The 23,788-nt window shown below is 41.6% G+C and overlaps 1 protein-coding gene across 4 annotated transcripts in view; it reads left to right on the top strand.

The window, feature by feature from the left end:
• The first annotated feature begins 3,030 nt into the window (after nt 1-3,030).
• The window catches only part of SLC9A7 (solute carrier family 9 member A7), a 160,782-nt gene continuing 140,024 nt past the window's right edge, over nt 3,031-23,788 (top strand). For all 4 annotated transcript variants that reach the window (XM_032756781.2, XM_032756780.2, XM_058441289.1 and 1 more), the window contains exon 1: nt 3,031-3,490. In XM_032756781.2, the coding sequence (XP_032612672.1) occupies nt 3,157-3,490 (334 nt within the window). In that variant the 5' untranslated portion in view covers nt 3,031-3,156. The remainder of the gene's footprint in view (nt 3,491-23,788) is intronic.

The following is a 23,788-nucleotide window of genomic DNA, read 5'->3' as shown; positions in this document are numbered from 1 at the left end:
TTTATTTAGTCCTCTCTGTTATGTATTTCCTGAAACTTTGCCCATGTCTTGGGCCAAGCATCAGGACAGAGAGAGTGAAAAAATATATATCATTGAGGGTTTGGCCCCACTGTCTTGGGACCAGAACTACTCCAAACAAAGACGAAGATTCTCCCCTCCCTTAGCATTTTTTGGGTGCTTGAAGGTATTGCTGTCTCCATTGTCACTGTTGACTCAGCTGCCACAGTGGGATTGCTTATTGGCTAAAATGTAAGAGAATGGAGAAAAGAAAAAAAATGGCACATTTCTCCTACTTTCTCTGAATATTAGGAGACCAATTTTCTGCTTTTCCTGGAGCTCTCTCTGTCCATGCTGATGCTCCCTTCTGGGTTTTAAGCTGCCTTGAGTCCAGTCTAGTGGAGACTGGAGGAAAAAAATGGTAAATTCACCGCCAGTTCAGTTTTACTTCAAATTCTGTTGTTTTTCCTCAGTTTATGTGGTGCAGTTTACTTTCCAGAGTCCTCAAATAGTTGCTGCATGCATTCTGTTCACATTTTATAGCTGTATTCAGTAGCAGGTAATGGGTTTAGTGTGATTATTCTGTGTTAACTGAAATCAGAACTCCTGTATTATATAGGTTAGTTTTCACACATAAATATGTACAGATAATGGAGTGTTTTCTTTGGTGTGTATTTGTGAATGGTTGGGACTAGTTTTTTCATACTCTACCCAAGGGAACTACTTTACATAATGAATACTCTTCTGGTTATCTATTGCTGTGGAAGAAACCACCCTCAAACTTAGTAGCTTAAAATAACATCAATCATTTTATTATGTTACAGTTGCAGATGTTGGTTAGATTCAGCGACATCGTTCTTGCTTGGGACCTCTCATCTGTCTACAGTAAGATGGTGGCTGGGAATGAATTGATTTGAAGACTCATTCATTCACATGCGTGGCATTTGGGCTGGGAACACTCAAAAAGTTGGGTCTCCTGTGGCATCTGCCTCTATTGCTACATGGTCTCTCTACATGGTTTCCTCGGTATGTCAGCTTCCAGGTAGCTAGATTTCTTTGTTTTTTTTTTTGTTTTTGGAGACAGGGTCTCACTCTGTCACCCAGGCTGGAGTGCAGTGGTGCAATCTTGGCTCACTGCAACCTCTGCCTCCCAGGTTCAAGTGATTCTTGTGCCACCAACTCCCAAGTAGCTGGGACTACAGGCACACACCACCACACCCGGCTAATTTTTGTATTTTTAGTAGAGACAGGGTTTCACCATATTGGTCAGGCTGGTCTTGAACTCCTGACCTCAGGTGATCCGCATGGCTTGGCCTCCCAAAGTGCTGGGATTACAGGCGTGAGCCACCGTGCCCAGCCTAGCTAGAGTGGAAAGTGACAGAATGAAATAGGCAGGAGCTATATTACCTTTTACCACATTATATTCTTTGAGGGAGTCACAAAGTTCCACTGAGGTTCAAGGGGAGGGAACATAGATGCTCCTTCTTGATGGGGGATGGCAAGGTTCTGGGATTGGAAATATGATTGTGGCCATCTTTTTTAAAAATACAATCCGCCACAAATACTAAGAAGTCTGTACTTTTAAGGTAGCTCCTGAGTTGCCCTTTTCTAAAGAGAGAAATTCTGTCCTTGAGTACTGGGCACCCAAGGGGACATAATATTATGACCAATACAGTGCCTATCCAGGTTTTAAGTATTTGCAATTTTATTGGAAACCTGTGTGGAACTTCAAGGTATATGGATGTTTGCAGGGGCTGAGTGACTGCCTAGAGGAGTTGGGAAAGGGGCTAGCTAAAATCCAGATGAAGATATTTCCCTGCTGTAAAGAAACCACTAAGCAGCTTTGGCAGAGTGCTCACCTACAGGGGGACCAGGAAGGCTGCAGTACTCCGAAGAGTTTTCTTACCTAATGTTACCTCTACCCTATTATTCCATTTGGTTAAGCATCACCTTCTTCAATGAATCCTCTTAAAAATGCAAACTCCCCTGGGAGCGAAAACATGGACAGTTTTGGTAGAGATTTCAGAGTGGTTCAATAAACACATGAGTACAGTGCTAAGCACTGGGAACTCAGTGATTAATCTGATCTTGTTTCTTCCTTGACCAGAGGAGCAAGGTGGATTGAAGATTCTACTTTTCCTGAGAATTTGTTCCAAGAGGCTTCATCCTTCAGAGTCCACGCCATAATTTTGTTCAGAGCTGGGCTTGGTCTTAAGAGTCATTAAAAGATTCTCTGAGCTACCAGGTGAGCAACATAAAAGAAAGAGTCATCAGGGCAACCCCCACCCCCCACCACCACCTTAGGACCAGCTACTGCTCATCTACCAGGAATGGCAAGCGTTCAGTTCCTTCTGGTTCAACCCTGTTCCCCAAGAGGATTAGTAGCACAGCGCAGACGAAGTCTATTCCCTCAAGTGAGGAAGGATATACTTCAACGCCCTCCCCCGATTCCAACTCCTTATCAGTCCTCACATTTGAGTCTGATGAGAACAGAGGTTTGAATGAAACCTAGCAGATTCTGGGGCTGGAAGGCAACCTGAGAGATGAGGAAAGAGAGGTGTAGGGGCTAACGTGGCTTCGGGGCTGCTCGGTTCACTGACAGCCCCCACTTTACTGGGCCCAGGGCGGCTGCACACTGGCCTGAGATTAAACACTTCGCCGTGGCGCCAGAGACGGGACTCGAGACCGCAAGGCTAGCCACGCCAAGCCGATGCTCCCGCTAGGCGCCGGCGACCTCTGGCGTCCCCTTTAGGAAGTGCGGCGGCGGCTGCCCATGAACTGGCCCCGCGACCCCAGACTGCCTGGGCAGGTGCGCCAGGACGGGGTGAGGATCGCAGAGGCAAGCGGCCGGTGGCCGGCCCGCAGACCCGAGGGCAACACCCGGCCTCGCCTGGGTGGCTCGGTTGGCCCACGGGGCGGCGCGGCGTGGCGCGGCCGGGGGACGAACAGGTGCGCGGGCGGGGGGCGGTGCTTGGGGATCCTGCGCACTGCGCGCGCCCCTCCCCCGCGCGGCTCCGGGCGCAGCCCCGGCCCGGCGCGAGTAGGAGGAGGAGCTGCGGCGGCCACGGCCACTCCGGCAGGTCCGCGGTGCTGCCAGAACCCGCCGACGGCGCGGGCTGCTGGTCCCCGCTCGGAGGAGGCGCAGGGGGCCCCGGGACCATGGAGCCTGGTGACGCGGCGCGCCCTGGCTCGGGTCGGGCTACCGGGGCGCCGCCGCCGCGGCTGCTGCTGCTGCCGCTGCTTCCGCTGCTGCTGGGTCGGGGGCTGCGAGTCGCGGCCGCGGCCTCGGCCTCCTCCTCTGGGGCGGCGGCCGAGGACAGCAGCGCCATGGAGGAGCTCGCTACTGAGAAGGAGGCGGAGGAGAGCCACCGGCAAGACAGCGTGAGCCTGCTCACCTTCATCCTGCTGCTCACGCTCACCATCCTCACCATCTGGCTCTTCAAGCACCGCCGGGTGCGCTTTCTGCACGAGACCGGGCTGGCCATGATCTATGGTGAGCACTCCTGTTGCACCCCCCGCCTTCCACACCCCTCGGCCGCTGCGCTCCTCCTGGCGCCGCGCGGTGCTCCCCCTTCACTTGCCAACGTGTTCCGTTTCTTTTACGTTTCCCGCTGCGACGGTGTTGGTTCCCAAGGTCAACTGTCTGCATTTTCTGGCTCTCTGCTACCGTTAAAAACAATTCCACCCCATTCCACGTTTCTGCATTGGGAACCCAGGAAAATGAAAGGGACAGAGGTGGTCCGGTTCCATCTGCCCGGTTCGGTCTCTGTTGCAAACCTCTTACCCACCACCTCCCGCTCCAGTTGAGCTCGCATGGTGGCTGGAGGTGGGTGGCTTCCCAGGTAACCGCATCACCTCAGGGGACAGGCCACAGTAGGGAGTGGGGACGAAGTCTGAAAGTGTCTTTGCTTGGGTATGGGTTAGTGGGGCCTCTCGGACGCCACATCCATGGTCAGCCTGGGTGGGTACCCACTCCTGAGGTCCACATCCCCAGGTCTCTTAATGATAAAGTCAGAGCATGAAGTGTGGTGAAAGGTGAGCAGTGGTCCAGGACCCAGAGTGGGTGGCACCACCATGTCAGGCCTGGACGGGGAGACAGGCACGCCTCCTGCTCTTATGTCCCAAGTGGGAAGTTATACCCAGTTACTTGCTTTCTCAAACGAAGAGGAGCTTTTGTATTCCTAAGACGGTAACATGGAGTGAGTTTGAGATACATTTCCGAATGTATGAAGAGGAAAAGTCGTGGTTTTAATTCTGGAGTCAGCCATTTTTTGTTGTTAGGTGTGGGCTGATGCTACCATCCTTTTCTAGATTTAATGGTACACAGTGTGTTACATGCACAGTGGTCAGTACAAATCTCCCTTTATTACATGGATGTCAGCCATAATCTGAGTCATCCCTCTTCCTCTTCTGTGCCCCCTGCCTCCCCCCTCGCCCTGCCCATGACTCCGAAGTGAAGTCAGGTATTCTCTTTTTGAATGTAATTCCGTGGTGTTTAAAGCCCACATTGGCATCACACAAAATAGACGAGCCACTTCATGACTGTTCCCAACGGGGAAAATTTTATTTTATCACGTATACTGAGGGATTACTTTATTCAGTTTCCATCCAGGTGCCCTGATAGAGAATGGAAAGCAAAAACCTTAACCTTTAATGTGAAAATTACCCTTGGTTCTGGGCCTTGCTTCTCATGTTTCTTGATTAGTTGTTGACAGCCGGGGCTCATGGCCACCAGGCCCTTGCAGCCAAACCGTGTAAGGGGCAAGCGCTGTTAAGAGCCCTCCAGTTTTGATGAAGGAGTGACCTACACGGATCTTGAAACAGGACCAGGTCTAAAACTGAGTTTGGTGATTGCGAATTATAGGTCTCAACACAGACTTTGGCCTCCATCCCTGACCGTTGTTGAGCTCTGTGGTTTGTGTCAGTTGGTGATAAATGACTGATGCCAGGCCTGCAGGTAAGCTGGGAGGTTTCCTGAGAAGACAGACAGGGGGGAATTGAAGCACGTGGTCATTGCAGGTGATTGTCTCCATGCCATGATGCAAATGAAAATTGCCTTTATATAGATAACCGTGAAAATATTTTTATTTAATAGGCCCTAGACCCAGTTTCTTAAAGGACAATGTGAAATAGGAGGTAGATTTGACAGATTCGTAAATACATGCTCAAGGGATGGAAAATAAATGGGGATTTAAAAATATTTTTTCTGGAGAGTACTCCGTGTTCTGAGGAGTTCAATCACCTTTATCTTAAGGCTTAAAGACAACAGTGGAATTTTCCTTTGCTGATACGTACTTTTAAAACTCACCTCCATCTTTCAGCCATTTGGTTGTGCTACAGTGTAGTTTTATTTTGTGAACAATCAAGTTACAAATCTAGTGTAACTGATGACTATTCAGAAAGGGCAATATCATCTCAGCATTCCTGTGTAATTTTGTTCTATATCTTTGAGTATTAGTATTTCTTTAAATGTATAAAGAAATTTAGTTTGTCAATATGTGATGTCTCAGGTTATGCCAAATATTAATATTTTAAGGATTGTCTGTAATTGTGAGAAAACATTTCTTCTTTCTCTCAGGTATGTTTGGTCTTCTGCTGCAAGGTCCCCCTAATCTGAATTCTAATGTCATGTGGTTAGCTAATTATTCATAATATACTGAAGACTATTGGGATGGGGATTTTAAACTGATTTTAAAATTCAGTTTGCAAATCTTTTAAAAAATTGTCCACATTTAAGATGTACAATATGATGTTTTGATAAACACAATGAAATGATTACTACTGTCAAGCAAATCTTTGAACACAAGTGAATCCAGTAAAGATTTTTCAAGACTTCTCTTTTTTAATGGTAAAAAATAAAATTTGATTTCTCCATATCAATAGAGGAAGTGAGTAATTGTCCTCTTGGCTCTGAATAAGGAACGATAAAAAGACCTAAGGAAACATTTTTAAAGTATCCACTGTGTGCTGGGAACCCAACTTAATTTCTGGAGGCAAACAATTTAACTTTTAAATGTTTGTGAATGAAAGAGTTCAACTGTGAATTTCAAAACTCTTTATTTTGAGAAAAGAGTTTAAAAATCTAATTTCTGCCACCTTTTTGTGTTTAAGTGACACTTTGAGAGGAACAGCGTTTACATTTAAGATAAATTTATATATATATATTTATATATTTGTTGGTATAGTCATAAAATATCTCTGGAAGGACATGCAGTGATGAGTAACATTGGTTTCCTTGGGGGAGAGGAACTAGATGGCTGTGAAATAGGAGTGGGAGGGAGAGGCCACCGTATAACCTTTTGTGCTTCTTGGTCTTGTAATAGCTTTTTTTTTTTGAGACGGAGTCTCGCTCTGTCGCCCAGGCTTGAGTGCAGTAGCATGATCTCGGCTCACTGCAACCTCCACCTCCCGGATTCAAGCAATTCTTCATCTCAGCCTCCTGAGTAGCTGGGATTACAGGCGCCCGCCACCACGCCCGGCTAAATTTTGTATTTTTAGTAGAGATTGGGTTTCACCATCTTGACCAGGCTGGTCTTGAACTCCTGACCTCCACCCACCTCAGCCTCCCAAAGTGCTGGGATTACAGGTGTGAGGCACTGCACCGTTTGTAATAGCATTTTAACATGCTCCTCAAATCACTCAATTTGACGCCTACTTCTCCCTATTTAAATCACATTATGTTATCAATTTTCTTCATGACTTTTCAATTGTTGATTGTGCCCTTGGAGTTTTTCTGAGCCCTATGTCTGGGATGGAGATAAAATGGGGAAAGGGGAAGAGATTTCTCCCTCCCTCTCTCTCTCTATCTCTCTATCTCTCTCTCTGTCTCTCTCCCTCCCTCTCTCACCCTCTCTTTCCCACTCCCTCTCTCCCTCTTTTTCCTTCCCTTTATCCCATTATCCTCAGAGAGTAGTCGATGTTACATTAGCAGTGATGTGCACAAATAGATCCCATAATAAGTGCTTGCTTGGGTGCAGAGGACCTAAGGAAAATAAAAGACACACCGTGAATGCTTAACGTTTAAACAGAAAGGAACTCCCCCACCCACCAAGGGACACTTATAAGCATTCCTCCCTGATAGGCCAGGGCAGCTACAAGGGAAGGTAGCTACAGACCTAACTCCCCAAGGAGGTTGAAAGCAGCCCCCAGACCCCACCACTGGAGCTGCAGGGCAGTGGAGCCAGGCACTTGCCTGCCACCAGTCTAACCTGTTTTGTCAGGCCAGGGAGCTCCCAGCTGTCTGTCTCTGTTATGTGATTAAGTGCCATCCTAAAGTTACTGGGCCCTACATGTCTGTGCAGCAGAAATAGAAAGTGTTTAGGGCAGGGAAAGGTGGTATAAACAGACTGTGCCAGTTCATTGTGGTTCTCTCTCAGATGTACGGTAGTTCCACTTCCCCCATAATGTTTTTGTGACAACTGATATGGATCCAAAATAATCTGACTCTGCCATGCTAACCCACCACCTGCTTCTCGCTTCCTCCTCCTCCTCCTCCACCACCCCTATCACCTTTCCAAAAAGATGTTGATCAGCCCCTCTAGGTTCTATGGGTTGTGGGCTCACTGTTGCTGTGGTGGAGCTGGATTGCTAAGCACAGCCTGAGAGTGGGCTCATAGGCAAAGTCTGAAGGGGAAAAAGATGACTCTTGGCGGTAACATGAAATTAACATTTGAACCTGTAAGCAAACAATTTGGAACCATCTCCTTCCTGGTTAATCAGGTGTCCCCCCTTTTAAGAGCCCCTCACTTTGGCCCCAGTTGGGAGCAGCTTCTGTATGCTCTCACTTTGGTACCAGATAACCCTGGGTTCAAATGCTGGCCCTGTTACTTATAAAACTGTATAGCATTGGATAAACTCTCTGAGCCTTAGCTTCTTCTTTTGGAAAATGGAGATTATGTTACCTCACAGAATTGCTGTGTTATTGAGATATTCTAAAGGGTCAAGTGCAGTGTCTGACACGTAAGCACTTGGTAAATATTAGTTCCCATTCTCATTTTAGGCTTTGTGATTCTTTGGCAGGCTTTACTACTTGAGGTTTGTTCAGTAGTGGACTACTGTAATTTTAAAATGCATTAGGACACAGTTAGTGGAAGTGAGGAAAATTGTATATTTTGGAGTGGGCTTTTGGTTAATACCTAGAAAAAAATTTACAACACACCTACCCTTTTTAAATTTTATTTAGTATTATTATTATTATTATTATTATTATTATTATTATTATTATTATTACTTGAGACAGAGTCTCACTCTGTCGCCCAGGCTGGAGTGCAGTGGTGCGATCTCTGCTCACTGCAAGCTCTGCCTCCTGGGTTCACGCCATTCTCCTGCCTCAGCCTCCCGAGTAGCTGGGACTAGAGGCACCCGCCACCACGCCCGGCTAATTCCTTTTTGTATTTTTAGTAGATACAGGGTTTCACCGTGTTAGCCAGGATGGTCTCAATCTCCTGACCTTGTGATCCGCCCGCCTCAGCCTCCCAAAATGCTGGGATTACAGGCATGAGCCACCGTGCCCGGCCTACACCTACCCTTTTATTCAGCATTTTCAATTCTTGGACTTTCAGAAATCTATCAGAAATACTTGTGCTAGCGTGTTACAATATATAGACAGCAATATTTGTTGCAGTGGAAATAAGTTGCAGTACTCATCAGATGGGACTGGTTAAATTATAGCACATTCCCATTAAGGGATACTATGCAGCTGATAAAAAGAGGGGTTTTGAGATGTCCTTTTAAGGCTACTGTCCACACATAGTGTTGTGGAAAAAAAGCAAGGCACAGAACATCATGTATAGTATTATCCTATTTGATCTTTCAATAACTATATACTGTATATACACAAACATGATGTATGTAATTTATATATGATATATGTGCTTTCTGGAAGGATATGCAAGCTTTATCCTTTGGGAGCAGGATGAGTTGTTGGGAGAGAGAGAGGGGAGATGGTACTTTTCCTTTATATTCTTCTAAATGGCCTGAACTTTCTTTAATACTGACACATTACTTTTGCAATTTAAACGTTGTTTAAAAATAAAGCAAATAACTTATGTAGCAAAAAAATGCTTTATAAATAGAAGATTGTACTATGTGGTTACATAGCATTTTCCTTGGATTGTCGAAATGTTCTTTGTAAAGCGGTCTCTGGATATAAAGAATACTTTTACTTATTATTTGAAAGTTATAAATGGAAGTAAAATGTTTGTATCTTAAAAAATAGAAAAATGACATTTACTAAAAGCATTTCTTAGAATATTAAAAAGTTAACCTTTGTGGAATGCTGTAATTAGAAACATCACAATTTTTCAACCTCTAGTGATAGTTTATTTAGACAAGGGTTTTCAATGAATTCCAGAATCCTAGGTGAAAGGTTATTGGGGAACATGGTACTTGCACAGTACTATCACCCCGCAGGTTACTTGTCTGTTGCAAAGAAAAGAAGGTACCTTTACAGTGAAGAGGTCTGGCAGTCACCATCTTATAAGCAAGTCATCAAATGTATCCTTGCTCATTGTGGGACTATCTAGTATCATGGTATACAGGAAGTATACAGCTTTACCTATGTAGTATCCTTCCTGTATGTGTTGAATCTGAATCAAATCAAGGACTTAGACACATCTTCCAGTTTCCAGGAAATGCAGAGGATAGAGAAACAAGTTATAAAACACCATGAGAAAACAATCAGATAAATCCAACATATGGGATGATCTGTAAGACAGTTGCCCCAGACTCTTCAAAAAGTCAACGTCAAAGGAAACAAAAAGGCAGGGTGAGTGTTCTAGATTAAGGGAGATCAAAGAGACTAAATGTAGTACGAGAAACTTGATTGGCTCCTAGTTCATGAAAATGAATTATAAAAGATGTTTTGGGGATAGGTAGGGATATTTGAATGTAGACTGGGTATTAGATGATATTAAAGAATTACTATTATTTTTTGTAGGTGTGATAATTGAGGTTATGCAGGAGAACGTACTCATTCTTTGGAGATGCAAGCTGAAGTATTCAGGGGTGAAGTATATGAATCCTAATATATGCAACTTTCAAAAAGTTCAGTAAAAAAATATACATACCACCTATGTAGAGAAAACAAATATTGCAGCCTACTAGCTAACTGTTAAATGTAGGTGCCTGGTGAAAGGGTATGCTTTATACTCTTCTTTCAACTTTTCTGTATGTTTTGACATTGTCATTAAGATGAAAGATTGGAAAAGAAGTTAATCCCTCTCTTAGCTTGCAACCTATTAACTTTCCTGCCTGGAAGATTGTACAGGTGAGGCTGTACACATCCTGTCTGTTACTCTCATTAAACTCTTTCTAGCACTGATTAACACTGTTCGACATTAGTTTACCTGAGGTGATGTTAGGCTTACGTGACTTGAGAATCAGTAACTTCTTTCTTCTTTTTTTTTTGAGACAGGGTCTCACTGCCATGCAGGCTGAGTGCAGTGGTGTAATCTCAGCTCACTGTAGCCTGGACTTCCTGAGCTCAAGTGATCCTCCCACCTCAGCCACCTGAGTAGCTGGGACTACAGGTGCTCACCACTACGCCTGGCTAATTTTTTGGTATTTTTTATAGAGACAGGGTTTCACCATGTTGCCCAGGCTGATTTCGAACTCCTGCGCTCAAGCCATCCACCTGCCTGGGCTTCCTAAAATGCTGAGATTACAGGCATGAGCTGCTGCACCTGGCCAGTAACTTCTTTTTCATTTTACTTTTTGTTTGATTCTTAAGTTCATGTATTTTTTAAATTGCCTCTGTTTAACATACAAGAGAATATGTGTTAGGAGAATTTTCTCTTTTAGTTAAAGCATGCTACCTGGCTTTTAATCAATATGAGTATTTATATTAGAGTAATACTAGATGTTAAAACAAACCAACCCCAAATTTCAGTGACTTAACATAGGAGAAATTTGTTTTTCACTCATGTAATGGACCAGTGCAAGGGACTGGCAGGTGGCTGTCTCTACGTTGTGATTCAGGGACCAGATGCCTTCCATCTTGTGGCTTCCCCATCCCATATGGCCTTGGAATCCTCCTCCTCCAGTTGATGAATGAAGCAAGGAAATGAAGATCATATGGGGAAGACTTATGTGCTAAGCCTGGAAATGTTCTGCATCACTTTGCCCACTTCTGTTGGACAGAACTTGGTTACAAAGCCACATCTAACTGGAAGGGAGCCAGGGAAACGTAGTCTAGTTGGAAAAAGAGGAACAGGTTTGGAAAGCAGCTAGCCAATCTCTGTTGCAGTATTTGATGAGTACTTTGTTATACATAATCCAGAAAAGAGAAGTAATAGGATTTGCATGTGATTTGTGTGTACCACAGTTTACATACAAATGTAAAGGACACTGAAGGACATCTTGGTTGCTTCCACGTTTGGGCAATTATGAATAAGAATATTTAAGTTTTCACCCTTCAAAAACATTCACTATGTTGTTTCTAATAAAATAATAGTAGAAAAAAATAGTAACTGTTTATTGAGCACCTGTTAGAATAGTCTGTCACTGTGTTAAGTACTTTGCATACGTTAAGCCATTTAACCTTCACATCAAATGTATGAAGATCAGGCTGGGTGTGGTGGCTCACGCCTGTAATTCTAGCACTTTGGGAGGCCGAGGCGGGAGGATTGCTTAAACCCAGGAGTTCAAGACCAGCCTGGGCAACATGGCAAAACCCTGTCTCTATTAAAAATATAAAAATTAGCTGGGCATGGTGGCATGTCCCTATAGTCTCAGCTACTTGGGAGGCTGAGGCTGATGGAGGATTGCTTGAGCCTGGGAGGTCAAGGCTGCAGTGAGACATCATTGCAGCAATGCACTCGGGTTTGGGCAACAGAGTGAGACCCTGTCTCCAAAAAATAAAAATGTTTGAAGATCCTAATATTGGTCCCATTTTCCCAGGTGAAGAAATTGAAACCTAGGTCAAGTACCTCCTTTGTTTTAAGGTCACATGTTTGAAATTGAGAAATTGGGATCTATTAAAGGATGAACTCAACATAGCTGAGGATGTATTTGGCTAGGATAGAGCAGAACCTGAATCCCGCCCCATTACCGCTTCCCAGGAGGTCTCTGAGGGAAATCTATGCCCAGAGTAGAAAACAAAGCAAAGTTGACCCTTTTTTTTTCTTTTTTCTTTTTGAGACAGAGTCTTGCTCTGTCCCCCAGGCCGGAGTGTAGTGGCATGGTCTCTGCTCACTGCAACCTCCGCCTCCCAGGTTCAAGCGATTCTCCTACCTCAGCCTCCCGAGTAGCTGGGATTACAGGCATGCGCCACCATGCCCAGCTAATTTTTGTACTTTTAGTAGAGATGGGGTTTCACCATGTTGGCCAGGCTGGTCTCAAACTCTTGACCTCAAGTGATCTGTCCACCTCGGCCTTCCAAAGTGCTGGGATTACAGGTGTGACTACTGTGCCTGACCCAAAGTTGACCCTTTTATGTTAGCTAGGACTTTCGCCCTCAAGCTCCAGTGTAGAACAGTGAGGAATCAGGCAGGATGACAAGGAAAACTTAGTTTTCCTATGCTAGATCAGCCTGGGGGCCTTGGATCCAAGTAGGAGCAAAATGCCTGCTCCTTTCAGCCCAAAGGTCACACTCCAGGTGTTATTCCACTGATATGACAGAAGGCTACCAGTGTTTTAGGGGAAAAAATGTTAAGAGCTGTTCAGAGTGGCAGCACCAGGCCTTCGTATGTGAGAGTAGTTGCTTGAAAGCATTCTCATCTCTAGACCTCACTATCACAGAGGTGGGGAGGCGGATAGGGCTGGGTCTGTGCAGCTCTCATGTCTCTCTACTCTATGCTAGTTGTGACGGGCATATCAGAATCTTCTGGAGAGCTTTTCCAAAATACATTAGAATGTAAGCCCTGAGCAGACAGAGATATCTATCTTTTGTTTGTGCTGTCTTCCCAGACCCTAGAACACTGCCTGACACCTAGTAGATGCTCCAGAAGTGTTTGTTTAATGCATTCTATTTTGTCTATCAAAAAATAAGATGCTATAACACTACCTAGCATTAAAGGTCCTTCCTTCAAGTTCTTCCCTCCCCTCCTCCTTCAAGTCCTTATGCCTCAGCTTCACATTGACAGTGAAGTTTCTGGGAAGGAAAACTTTGTGTGTGAAAACATTTGCCTGAATTGCAGCAGACTGTTTAAGGAAGGAGGATGAAGGAATAAATGAGTATACAAATAATGTGTGTTTGCAGAAAAGTATGTGTTTGGCTGATAAGTCACGTGGTAGTTGTTTATTTTTTTCTTTTGGTAAAACATATATAACATAAAATTTGCCATTTTAACCATTTTTAACCGTATAATTTAATAACATTTATAATATTCACAAAGTTTTATGGCCATCTCCACTATTTCCAAAGATTTTTTATTGCCCCAAACAGAAGCTCTTCCAGTTAAGTAGTAACTCCCCATCCCCCCTCCTTCTAGCCCCTAATAGCCTCTAATCTACCCTCTGACTTTATGAATTTGCCTATTCTAGATCATTCATATAAGTGAATTCATGTAATATTTGTCCTTTGTGTCTGGCTTATTTCATTTGGCATAATGTTTTCAAGGTTTATCCATGTTGTATAGCGCATATATGAACTTCATTCCTTTCTATGGCTGAATAATACTGCGGTGTGTGTGTGTGTACACGTGCATACACACACACACACACTCCACATTTATCTATTCATCAGTTGGTGGACACTCGGGTTATTTCCACCTTTTGAATAATGCTATTGTGAACACTCACATAGAGGTATGTGTTAGAGTCCCTGTTTTGTTTTCCTTCCTTCCTTCCATCCTTCCTTCCTTCCTTTTTTTTTTTTTTTTTTTTTTTTTTTTGACAGAGTTTTGCGCTTGTTGCCCAGGCTGGAGTGCAATGGCACAATCTCGGCTCACTACAACCTCTGCCTCCCAGGTTCAAGCAATTCTCCTGCCTCATCCTCCCAGGTAGCTGAGATTACAGGCATGTGCCACCACGCCTAGCTAATTTTGTAGTTTTAGTAGAGATGGGGTTTCATCATGTTGGTCAGGCTGGTCTCGAACTCCTGACTTCAGGTGATTCACCCACCTCGGCCTCCCAAAGTGCTGGGATTACAGGCATGAGCCACTGTACCCGGCCATTTGTTTTCATTCCTTTTGGCTGTATACCTAGGAGTGGAATTGCTAGGTCATATGGTAATTCTATGTTTGACTTTTTGAGGAACCCCTAAACTGTTTTCCACAGTAGCTGTACCATTTTGTATTCCCACCACAATGCACAAAGATTCTAATTTGTCCACATCCTCTCCAACACTTGTTATTTTCCATTAAAAAAAAAACGATAGCCACCCTAGTAGGTGTGAAGTGGTATCTCATTGTGGCTTTGATTTGTATTTCCCTAATGACTTATTTGTATTTCCCTTTCATGTACTTATTGGCTATCTGTATATTTTATTTGGAGAAATGTCTATTCAAATTCTTTGCCCATTTTTAATCAGGTTTTTTTTGTCATTATAGGAATTCTTTATATATTCTGAATATTGATCTCTGCCTCCTTCCATTATATTGTCATTGTCAAAGAGCAGATATTTATATATTGTGTGCTCATTAACGTAGGTTTATAATTTTTTTTGCATTTGCTTTTTTAATCATGTAGGAAAAATGAGGAGTTTGAAACCCAGATTTTTATGTTTACCTGTTTTTTAAAAAAACAATATTATTTCGTTTATAAATTAATTATTTCATGTTGCCTTATTTTAAAACAATTTAAAAATTGATGCATAATAGATGTACATAGTTTTGAGATATGTTATAATTTAATAAATTCATATAATTTGTAAAGATCAAATCAGTATATTTGAGATGCCCATCACCTTAAATATTTGTCTTTTCTATATGCTAGAAACATTTGAATTATTCCCTTCTAGCTATTTCAAAATGTACAGAGATTATTGTAAACTGTAGTCACCCTACTGATCTACCAAACACTAGGTTTTGTTTCTTCCATCAAACTGTATATGTGTACTCATTAATCACTTTCTCTTTGTCCCTCCTACCTACCCTTCCTGGCCTCTGGTAACGATTAGTCTACTCTCTATCTTCATAAAATCCACTTTTCTAGCCCCCACATATGAGTGAGAGCATGTGATATTTATCTTTCTGTGCCTGACTTATTTCACTTAACATAAAGACCTCCAGTTCCATCCATCCTACTGTGAGCAAGAGGATTTCATTCTTTTTTATGGCTGAATAATATTCCATTGTGTATATATACCACATTTTCTTTATTCATTCATCCATTGATGGGCACTTAGGTTGATTCCATGTTTTGGCTATTGTGAACAATGCTGCAACACAGGAGTGCACATGTTTCTTTATTATATTGATTTCCTTTGTTTTGGGTATATACCCAGTAAGTGGAATTGCTAGATCATGTGGTCGTTCTAGTTTTAGTTTTTGAGGAACCTCCAAACTGTTCTCCACAGTGACTGTACTAATATACATTCCCACCAACAGTGTATGAGGGTTCCTCTTTCTCCACATCCTTGTTGTCATCTGTTGTTGCCTGTCTTCTTGATAAAAGCCATTTTAACTGGGGTGAGATGATATAAAATTGTAGTTTTTATTTGCATTCCTCTGATGATTGGTGATGTTGAGCATTTTTTCATATACTGGTTGGCCATTTTATGTCGTCTTTTGGGAAATGTTTATTCAAATCTTTTGCTCATTTTTAATAGGATTTTTTTTTTTTTGCTGTTAAGTTGTTTGAGCTCCTTATATAGTCTGGTTATTAATCTCTTGTTGGATGGATAGTTTGCAATTATATTCTCCCATTCTGTGCATTGTTTTTTGTTTGTTTGTTTGTTTTGAGATGGTGTCTTGCTCTGTTGCCCAGCCTGGAGTGCAGTGGCACCATCTCTGCTTACTGCAACCTCTGCCTCCCGGGTTCAAGCAATTCTCCTGCCTTAGCTTCCCGAATAGCTGGGATTACAGGCGCCCACCACCACGCCCAACTAATGTTTTTTTTTTGTATTTTCAATAGAAATGGGGTTTTGCATGGTGACCAGGCTGGTCTCAAACTCCTGACCTCAAGAGATCTGCCCACCTTGGCCTCCCAAAGTGCTGGGATTACAGGCATGAGCCACCGCGCCTGACCTGTTTTTTTTTTTTTTTCTTGATTGTTTCCTTTGCTGTTGGGCCCCTGTAGTAAATTTTTCATTTAAGTTACTGTACTTTTTGGCTTCAGAATTCTAATGCTTCTTTTTTATAATTTCTGTCTCTTTACTGATATTCTTATTTTGTTCATACATTGTTTTTCTGGCTTCCTTTATTTGTCCGCGGTTTCCTTTAGTTTTTTGTTTTTTGTTTGTTTGTTTTTTTTAATAGAGACAGGGTCTCTGTCACCCAGGCTGGAGTGCAGTGGTATAATTGCAGCTCACTATAACCTTGAACTCCTGGGCTCAAGTGATCCTTCTGCCTCAGTTTCCCAAGTAGATAGGACTACAGGCACATACCACCATGTTTGGCTAATTTAAAAATTTTTTTTATAGAGACAAGTGCTTACTATGTTGCCTAGGCTGGTCTTGAACTCCTGGCCTTAAGCAATCCTCTTGCCTCAGCCTACCAAAGTTTTGGGATTACAGGCATGAGCCACTGCCTTTCATTCATTAAGCATATTTAAGACAGCTGATTTAAAGTTCTCATCTCATATATCCAGTGTCTCAGCCTCCTCAGGGATAGTTTCTATCAATTTTTTTCCTTTGAATGGCCCATACTTTTCCTCCCAGGTAGCTGCAGGGTGTTTTTGTTTGTTTGTTTGTTTGGCCTACCTTACAACATTTTTCAAGCAATGCTTGCTGCTTGTCTGCTATGAGTGGGCTCCAAGTTAGGCGAAATGGAGATGAGAACCTCGAGTCATTCCTTTGGGTAGTCTTCAGACAGGTTAGAACAAACACAAAAAATTGCAAACAAGGCCTGCTCTGCTCCATCTGGAACCATGGACCAGGGGATATTGGCTGCTGTGTTCAAGACCACTGCTAAGCTGGTGAGGGGGTGGGACAAGGGCAAGCAAAATGCCACACAGCCTTCCTACCATTTTAAAGTTGCCTTGTTCTTGAGTCATTGTTCGTTTGGTTGCTGTAAACCTTTGACTCTTTTCTAGAATTCTGACAAAATTGGCTCTGACAGCTTCTGCTTGTTTTTCAGTGTTTCTGTGGAGGGATGGGAGTTTGGAGCTGTCTACTCTGCTATTTTGCTAATGCTCTTTACCACATGGTATTTTTTAAAAATTAAGATTCTGTATATCTTCAGAGACACTGCAACCTTTGGGGAAGAACAGTGTTAAGCACTATGTTTTGTTAAACTTGTTTAACATGTTACTGAGATAGTAAATGTCCCAGAGGTAGTCTTTCAAATTGTATCGTAGGCTCTTATCACATATTTTCACTGAAGCTAGAGATCGAGAAACATCTAACTAGCGTGTAACTTCAGGTTCATAGTCAACAAATTTTCTCCTTTTACTTCTTCATATCTACCTCTAAAACTTATTTTAGGTAAAGACACATTTACTTCAAATTGTCTTGGGTTATTAAAAGGATTGATTCTCAGATTACTTTTGTTGGGTGTAGAATGAACGAGGTGTAGCAGACTCCGGTTACCTCCCAATATCCATTGTTCCTTTCATTGTTCCAATAGAACCCTGTTCTAATTAGCTCAGCATATTGCTGTGCAGTGAGAAAGCTACATTTCCTGGCCTCTCTTGCAGCTGGGTGTAGTTATTTGCTCAAGTTCTGGCCAAAGGTAAGAGGAGAAGTATGTGGGATTTATGCAACGTATTCTTAAAGGAAAGGGGCATGCCCCTCTTCTACCATGCCTTCTGTCTGCTTCCTGGAATGAGGATGTAATGGCTAGAGCTCCAGCAGCTGTATTTGGTCAAGAAGTAACCGTGGGAGTGGAGAACACTTCTGGCAATACAATAAAATAGATGAAGCTGGAATCTCTGACAGCATAGAGCTGCCATGCCAGGCTTGGACTGAATACTTATGTATTTCTTATACGTAAGAGAGAAATGGGTTTTTGTTATTTGCTGCTGAACCCGAATATAACTTTTACATCAGGCACTGAGTTGCACTTGGAACTTGGGTGTGACATACAGAGCTGTTTTGAGGACTTGGTGCAGATGTTCATACCTATGATGAATGTGGCACTGCTTGGGATTCTAGGGGAGGCCAAAGAGTAGACAGTACAGGGCCAGAGAAAGGATTTGAGGAAAAGATTCAGATTTAAAGTGTCGCTTATATTTGGGAACTTCTGGGCATCTAACAACTACCCATGCATTTGATGACGTGCCAGAAAGTCTCACAGGATCCAGAGACAGTTGTATTAAAGCCATGACTTATTACAGTGAAAACATACACAGCAAGATTAGCAGGAGAAAAAGACATAATGGGTGGAGCCTGAAAGAGTAAATGTGAGCTTCCTAAGTTGGGGGTGCATAGAAAAATTTTCCCTGCAATTAAATGTACACACATATCATGTTTCTGTTTAGGAACTTGCTTAAACACAGGCTTTTCATAGGGAATATCTCACAGGCCAAGTTCCCAGGACCTATTGGAATATGAGGTCATGCAGGCAGGCCCTCCTAGAGATGGCAACATCAGGCCTGTTATATTAACTTTTTCCTGCAGAGTAATATGTGGTGTCAACTGGCTGTTAGCTTTTTGTGTTCTTGAGGCTTCCTCAGTTTCATCCACACTCTTATTTTTTTCATCATTACTTTTTAAAACTCATTAATATTTTTTTGAGATGGGGTCTCACTGTGTCACCCAGGCTGGAGTGCAGTGGCATGATCACAGCTCACTGCAGCCTCACTCTCCTGGATTCAAGTGATCCTCCTGCCTCAGCCTCCTGAGTAGTTGGGACTACAGGTGCATGCCACCACGCCCGGCTAATTTTTAAAAACTTTTTGTAGAGATAAGATTTCACTGTGTTGCCCAGGCTGGTCTTGAATGCCTGGGCTCAAGTGATCCTTCCACCTTGGCCTCCCAATGTGTTGGGATTATAGGCATGAGCCACAACACCTGGTCAGATTTATTAATTTAATTTTTAACATTATCACAAGTAAAATTGACTTTTTACTTTTGATATACAGTTTTATGAATTTTAACATATAGATAGATAGAGATGTGTAACCACCACCACAACCAAGATGAAGACTTGTTCCAGTGCTCTAAAAGACTCCCTTGTACTACCATATCACTTGGGCAACCACTGATCTAGTCTCCATCACTATAATTTTCTTTTCAAATATGTCATATAAATGGAATTGTACAGTGTGTAACATTTTGGGATTAGCCTTTTCACTCTTCATAATGCCTTTGAGATTCACCCTTGTTGCATGTATCTATAATTAGGTCTTTTTTTTTTTTTTTTTGCTCTGTGGGATTCCATTTTATGAATGTATCACAGTTTATTTGCCAGTTGAAGAACGCTAGGCTTGTTTCGAGTTTTTGATAATTATGAATAGGGCTGCTATAAACATTACTGTACAGGTTTTTGTATGAATGTAAGTTTTTATTTTTCTATGGTAAATACCCAGGAATGGGATTGCTAGGTCAGAGGGTAGGCGTATGTTTAACTTTATAAGAAACCTGCTGAACTGTTTTCTAGAGCAACTGTACATTCCATCTAGCAACATGTAAGAGTTTAGTGCTCCTCATTCTCTTTAGAACTCAGTATTGTTAGCATTTTTAATTTTAGCTATTCTAATAGATGAATAGTGGTATCTCATTGTGGTTTTAATTTATATTTCCCTAATGTTGAATATATTTTCATGTGCTTATTTGTCATTTACATATCCTTTTTGGTGAAATGACTGAGTTTTTTGCCCGTTTTTAAATTGTACTGTTGTTTTTCTTACTTTGGAGTTTCGAGTGTTCTTTATATACTTTGATGGAAGTACTTCATTAGATGTGTAATTTGCAAATATTCTCTCCTAGCTTTTGGGTTTTTTTTCTTTTCAGTATCTTAACCCTATCTTTTGGAGAGCAAAACTTTTAAATTTTGATGCAGTCCAATTTATCAACTTTTATTTATCGTGCTTTTGGTGTCATGTCCAAAACTATATAATCCCAGGTTGAGAAGATTTTCTCCTATGTTTTCTCCTAAATGTTTTATGGTTTTGCATTTTATATTTAGATCTATGGTTTATTTTGAGTTAATGTTTGTAGAAGGTATGAGGTTTAAGTTGAGTTTTTTTATGTATGGATGTTCAATTGTTCCAATATTTTTGATGTTCTTTTGTTCCAAAAGATTGTTGTTGACAATCTTTTCTTCACTGAATTACTGTCACAACACTGTCAAAAATCAATTGTCCATATTTGTGTGGATCTATTTCCGGACTTTCTATTTTATTCCACTGATCTGTGTATCTAGCTCTTTGCCAATACCACACCATCTTTCTTACTGCAGTTTTATAGAGGGTCTTAAAATTGGGTAGTGTGAATCCTCCAACCTTACTCTTTCTCAAAATTGTTTTAGCTGTTCTACTTCCTTTGCCTTTCCATATACATTTTAGAGTCAGGTTGTCTCTACCTGCAGATTGTCTTGCTGGTACTTTGGTTGGAATTGTGTCGAATCTGTTAGTCAATTTGAGGAGAATGGACATTATTACTGTATTGGATTTTCTGATCCATGAACATCGTATTTCTCTGCTTAGGACTTCTTTATCTCAAAAATGTTTTATAGTTTCAGTGTACAGGTCTTACATATATTTAATGGACTTATCCTTAAGTATTTCACATTTGTGATGGTATTACATTTGATATTATTTTCATAATTTCAATTCCCAGTTGTTCATTGCTAATATATAGAAATACAATTAATTTTTATGTATGAGTCTTGTATCCTGTAACCTCACTAAACTCACTTGTTCGTTTTTGTAGCTTTTTTTTTTTTTTTTGCTATTTCATACATAGACAATCATGTCATCTGTAAATAAGGACAGTTTTATTTCCTTCTTTGCAATCTGGATGACTTTGATTCCCTTTTTCTTGCCTAATTGCATTGGTTAGAACCTCTAGTACAGTGTTGAATTAGAAGTGGTAGGGCCATAGTGGACATCCCTATCCTGTTACTCATTTTTGGGGAAAGCAAAGTTTTTCACCATTAAAGCTAGCTGTAGGTTTTGTTTATTTGTTTGTGGCTATTGTAAGTGGAGTTGCCTTCTTGATTTCTTTTTCCGCTAGTTCATTATAATGTATACATATACATATACAATGTATATGTTACAATATATGGTTGATATATAGAAATGCTACTGCTTTTTAATGCTGATTTTGTATCCTGCAAATAAACTGAATTTGTTTATATCTAAGAGTTTTTTGGTAGAATCTTTAGGTTTTTCTAAATATAAGATTATGTCATTTGCCAAGAGGGATAATTTGACTTTTTTTCCAATTTGGATGCCTTTTATTTATTTCTCTTTTCTGATTGCTCTGGCCAGGAATTTCAGTACAACGTTGAATAAGAATGGTGAAAGTGGGCATCCTTGTCTTGTTCCAGTTCTTAGAGGAAAGGCTTTCAGCTTTTCCCCATTCAGTATGATGTTAGTTGTGGGTTTGTCATATATGGCCTTTAGGGAAGCTTTAATTTTATAAACGTGTTTTGATCTTTCTTGTTATTGTAATCTCCATATACATACACTCTGTCCTTTGGTATTTATTTTTCTTGAACTGTGGACTTTGTGTGTGTGTCTGTGTGTTTATACAGTTAAGTATATTTAAATGTGTTTAAATACACATTTAAAACAAGCCTACCAATGGACTATCTTTTTCTAGTCTAGGACTCTGTTGACTGCTGTACATTTTTGCTGCTGAGAGAACTAGGGGGAAAGAAAAGATTGCATTCATTAATAGAGTAGGCTATGAATGAGCCAGAATGATTCTCCCCAGTGGTATGAATAAGACAATTGTCTATTTTCAATGGCAGCGTTATGCTGAGTGTTTATGATGGCACTGAAGAGAGACACAGACAAGATGGTGATACTGTAGTGATTTTTATCCATTGTGGGAAAATCTGGTAAAGAGTCAAGGTCTGTTATGGCAGATGAAGTCCTCCCAGCAAAGTTGGGGAAAAAGAGACAGGTAGTTCAGTAGGAGACAACTGTTTACTAAGGCATTGGAAGAGCTGAGAAGCCAAACAGAGTGTGTTGAAGCAAGCTAAAGATGAGCAACAGCAGAAAGCTACTGTCATCCTTAGGGCTGACACAGGGAGAAGGTAGTATTACCAGAGCCTAGGAATGAGGTTGCCTGGCAAGAACAACTATTGTGAGGGCTGTTGGGACCTGGTCGGAGGGCTGTCTATAATGAGAGCTTCAGCCATGGAGAACACATAGCCACCACCAGAGAGAGAGAGAGAGAGAGAGAGAGAGAGATGATAGGAGTCACTCCTCCCCTCTCCCCTGTGACATGTGCAGAGTAAGAAAGGGCATAAAATGGATCCAAGGGCCAAGACTAGCATGAAGATCCTTCTTCAGATTGAATGCCTATTCTGGTGTGTAGTATATGCAATACCTACGTACAATCTGGAAGGGAGGAAAAAAACTGTGTGGTCAGGGCCAAGAAGAACTAATATGTCTGTCACCAAACTCAGGGGGAAAGGAAATCAGGTATTGAGGCACAAGCTGGAACTGCTGTGGTAATATATGCCTGAAGGATGGGGTGAGGTAATTATGACAAATTTCCCATTTAAAATATTAAGCATATGTGTCAAAAAACCTCACATCAGCTATTTTGTAAGCTTATCTGTCGTTGTTTTATTGAATTATTATGTATTATTTAGGGAGAGGAAGTGGCGGTAGATATGGAGATAGAAGGAAGAACACTTTTTATAGTGTAAGTAACGTTGTAATTTAATATACACATTAATCTTTGTAGGCACAATGGTAGGTATTTCTGTAACAATGCCTTTTTTCAGAGAGCCACATTAACAGTGATACCCTGGTATCTTCAGGACCGTTTTTGATGAGTTTAGCCAGAGAAACTGTGCCCGGGGTGGGTACTAATCTCTCTGAATCAATGCTATTTGGTGTTTGTTTGTTTTGTTTTGTTTTGTTTTGAGATGGAGTCTTGCTCTGTCGCCCAGGCTGGAGTGGAGTGGCATGATCTCGGCTCATTGCAACCTTTGCCTCCTGGGCTCAAGCGATTCTTCTTTCTCAGCCTCCCGAGTAGCTGGGACTACAGGCACGTGCCACCACACCTGGCTAATTTTTGTATTTTTAGTAGAGATGAGGTTTTGCCATGTTGGCCAGGCTGGTCTCGAACTCCTGACTTCAGGTGATCCACCCGCCTTGGCCTCCCAAAGTACTGGGATTACAGGCGTGAGCCACCATGCCAGGCAACGCTATTTGGTTTTATAGTAATGTTTCTTCAATTTCTATAATTCAGGCAGTTCTTGAAAAATTCCTAAATAGAATTGGGTTTCCGTAAAAGAGGACATTTCCACAGGAGTCCTGTAATTAAGCCCTTGCTGGTATGGAGGGCTTGGCCTGGCCAGTGACACAAGGTCAAGGGATGATGTAAATGTGAGCAGTTTTTTCTGCTTCAAAAGGCCAAATGGACATCAAGCATTTATGTGTTACAAGAACATATAAGTTAACGAAAACAAGTTCTGTCTTTGAATTATAGCAACTCAGGTGAGACTATTAGTTATTTCAAATTGATCACAATTCTTGATTGAATATTAATACTATAGATTTCCAAACCTACCTACCTTTCTTTCTTTCTTTCTTTCTTTCTTTCTTTCTTTCTTTCTTTCTTTCT

This window comes from Hylobates moloch, unplaced genomic scaffold (genome assembly GCF_009828535.3).
Source record: "Hylobates moloch isolate HMO894 unplaced genomic scaffold, HMol_V3 SCAFFOLD_7, whole genome shotgun sequence".
Classification (NCBI taxonomy): domain Eukaryota; kingdom Metazoa; phylum Chordata; class Mammalia; order Primates; family Hylobatidae; genus Hylobates; species Hylobates moloch.
Note: the sequence above shows the minus strand (reverse complement) of the source record. Positions and strands in the feature narration are given on the sequence as shown.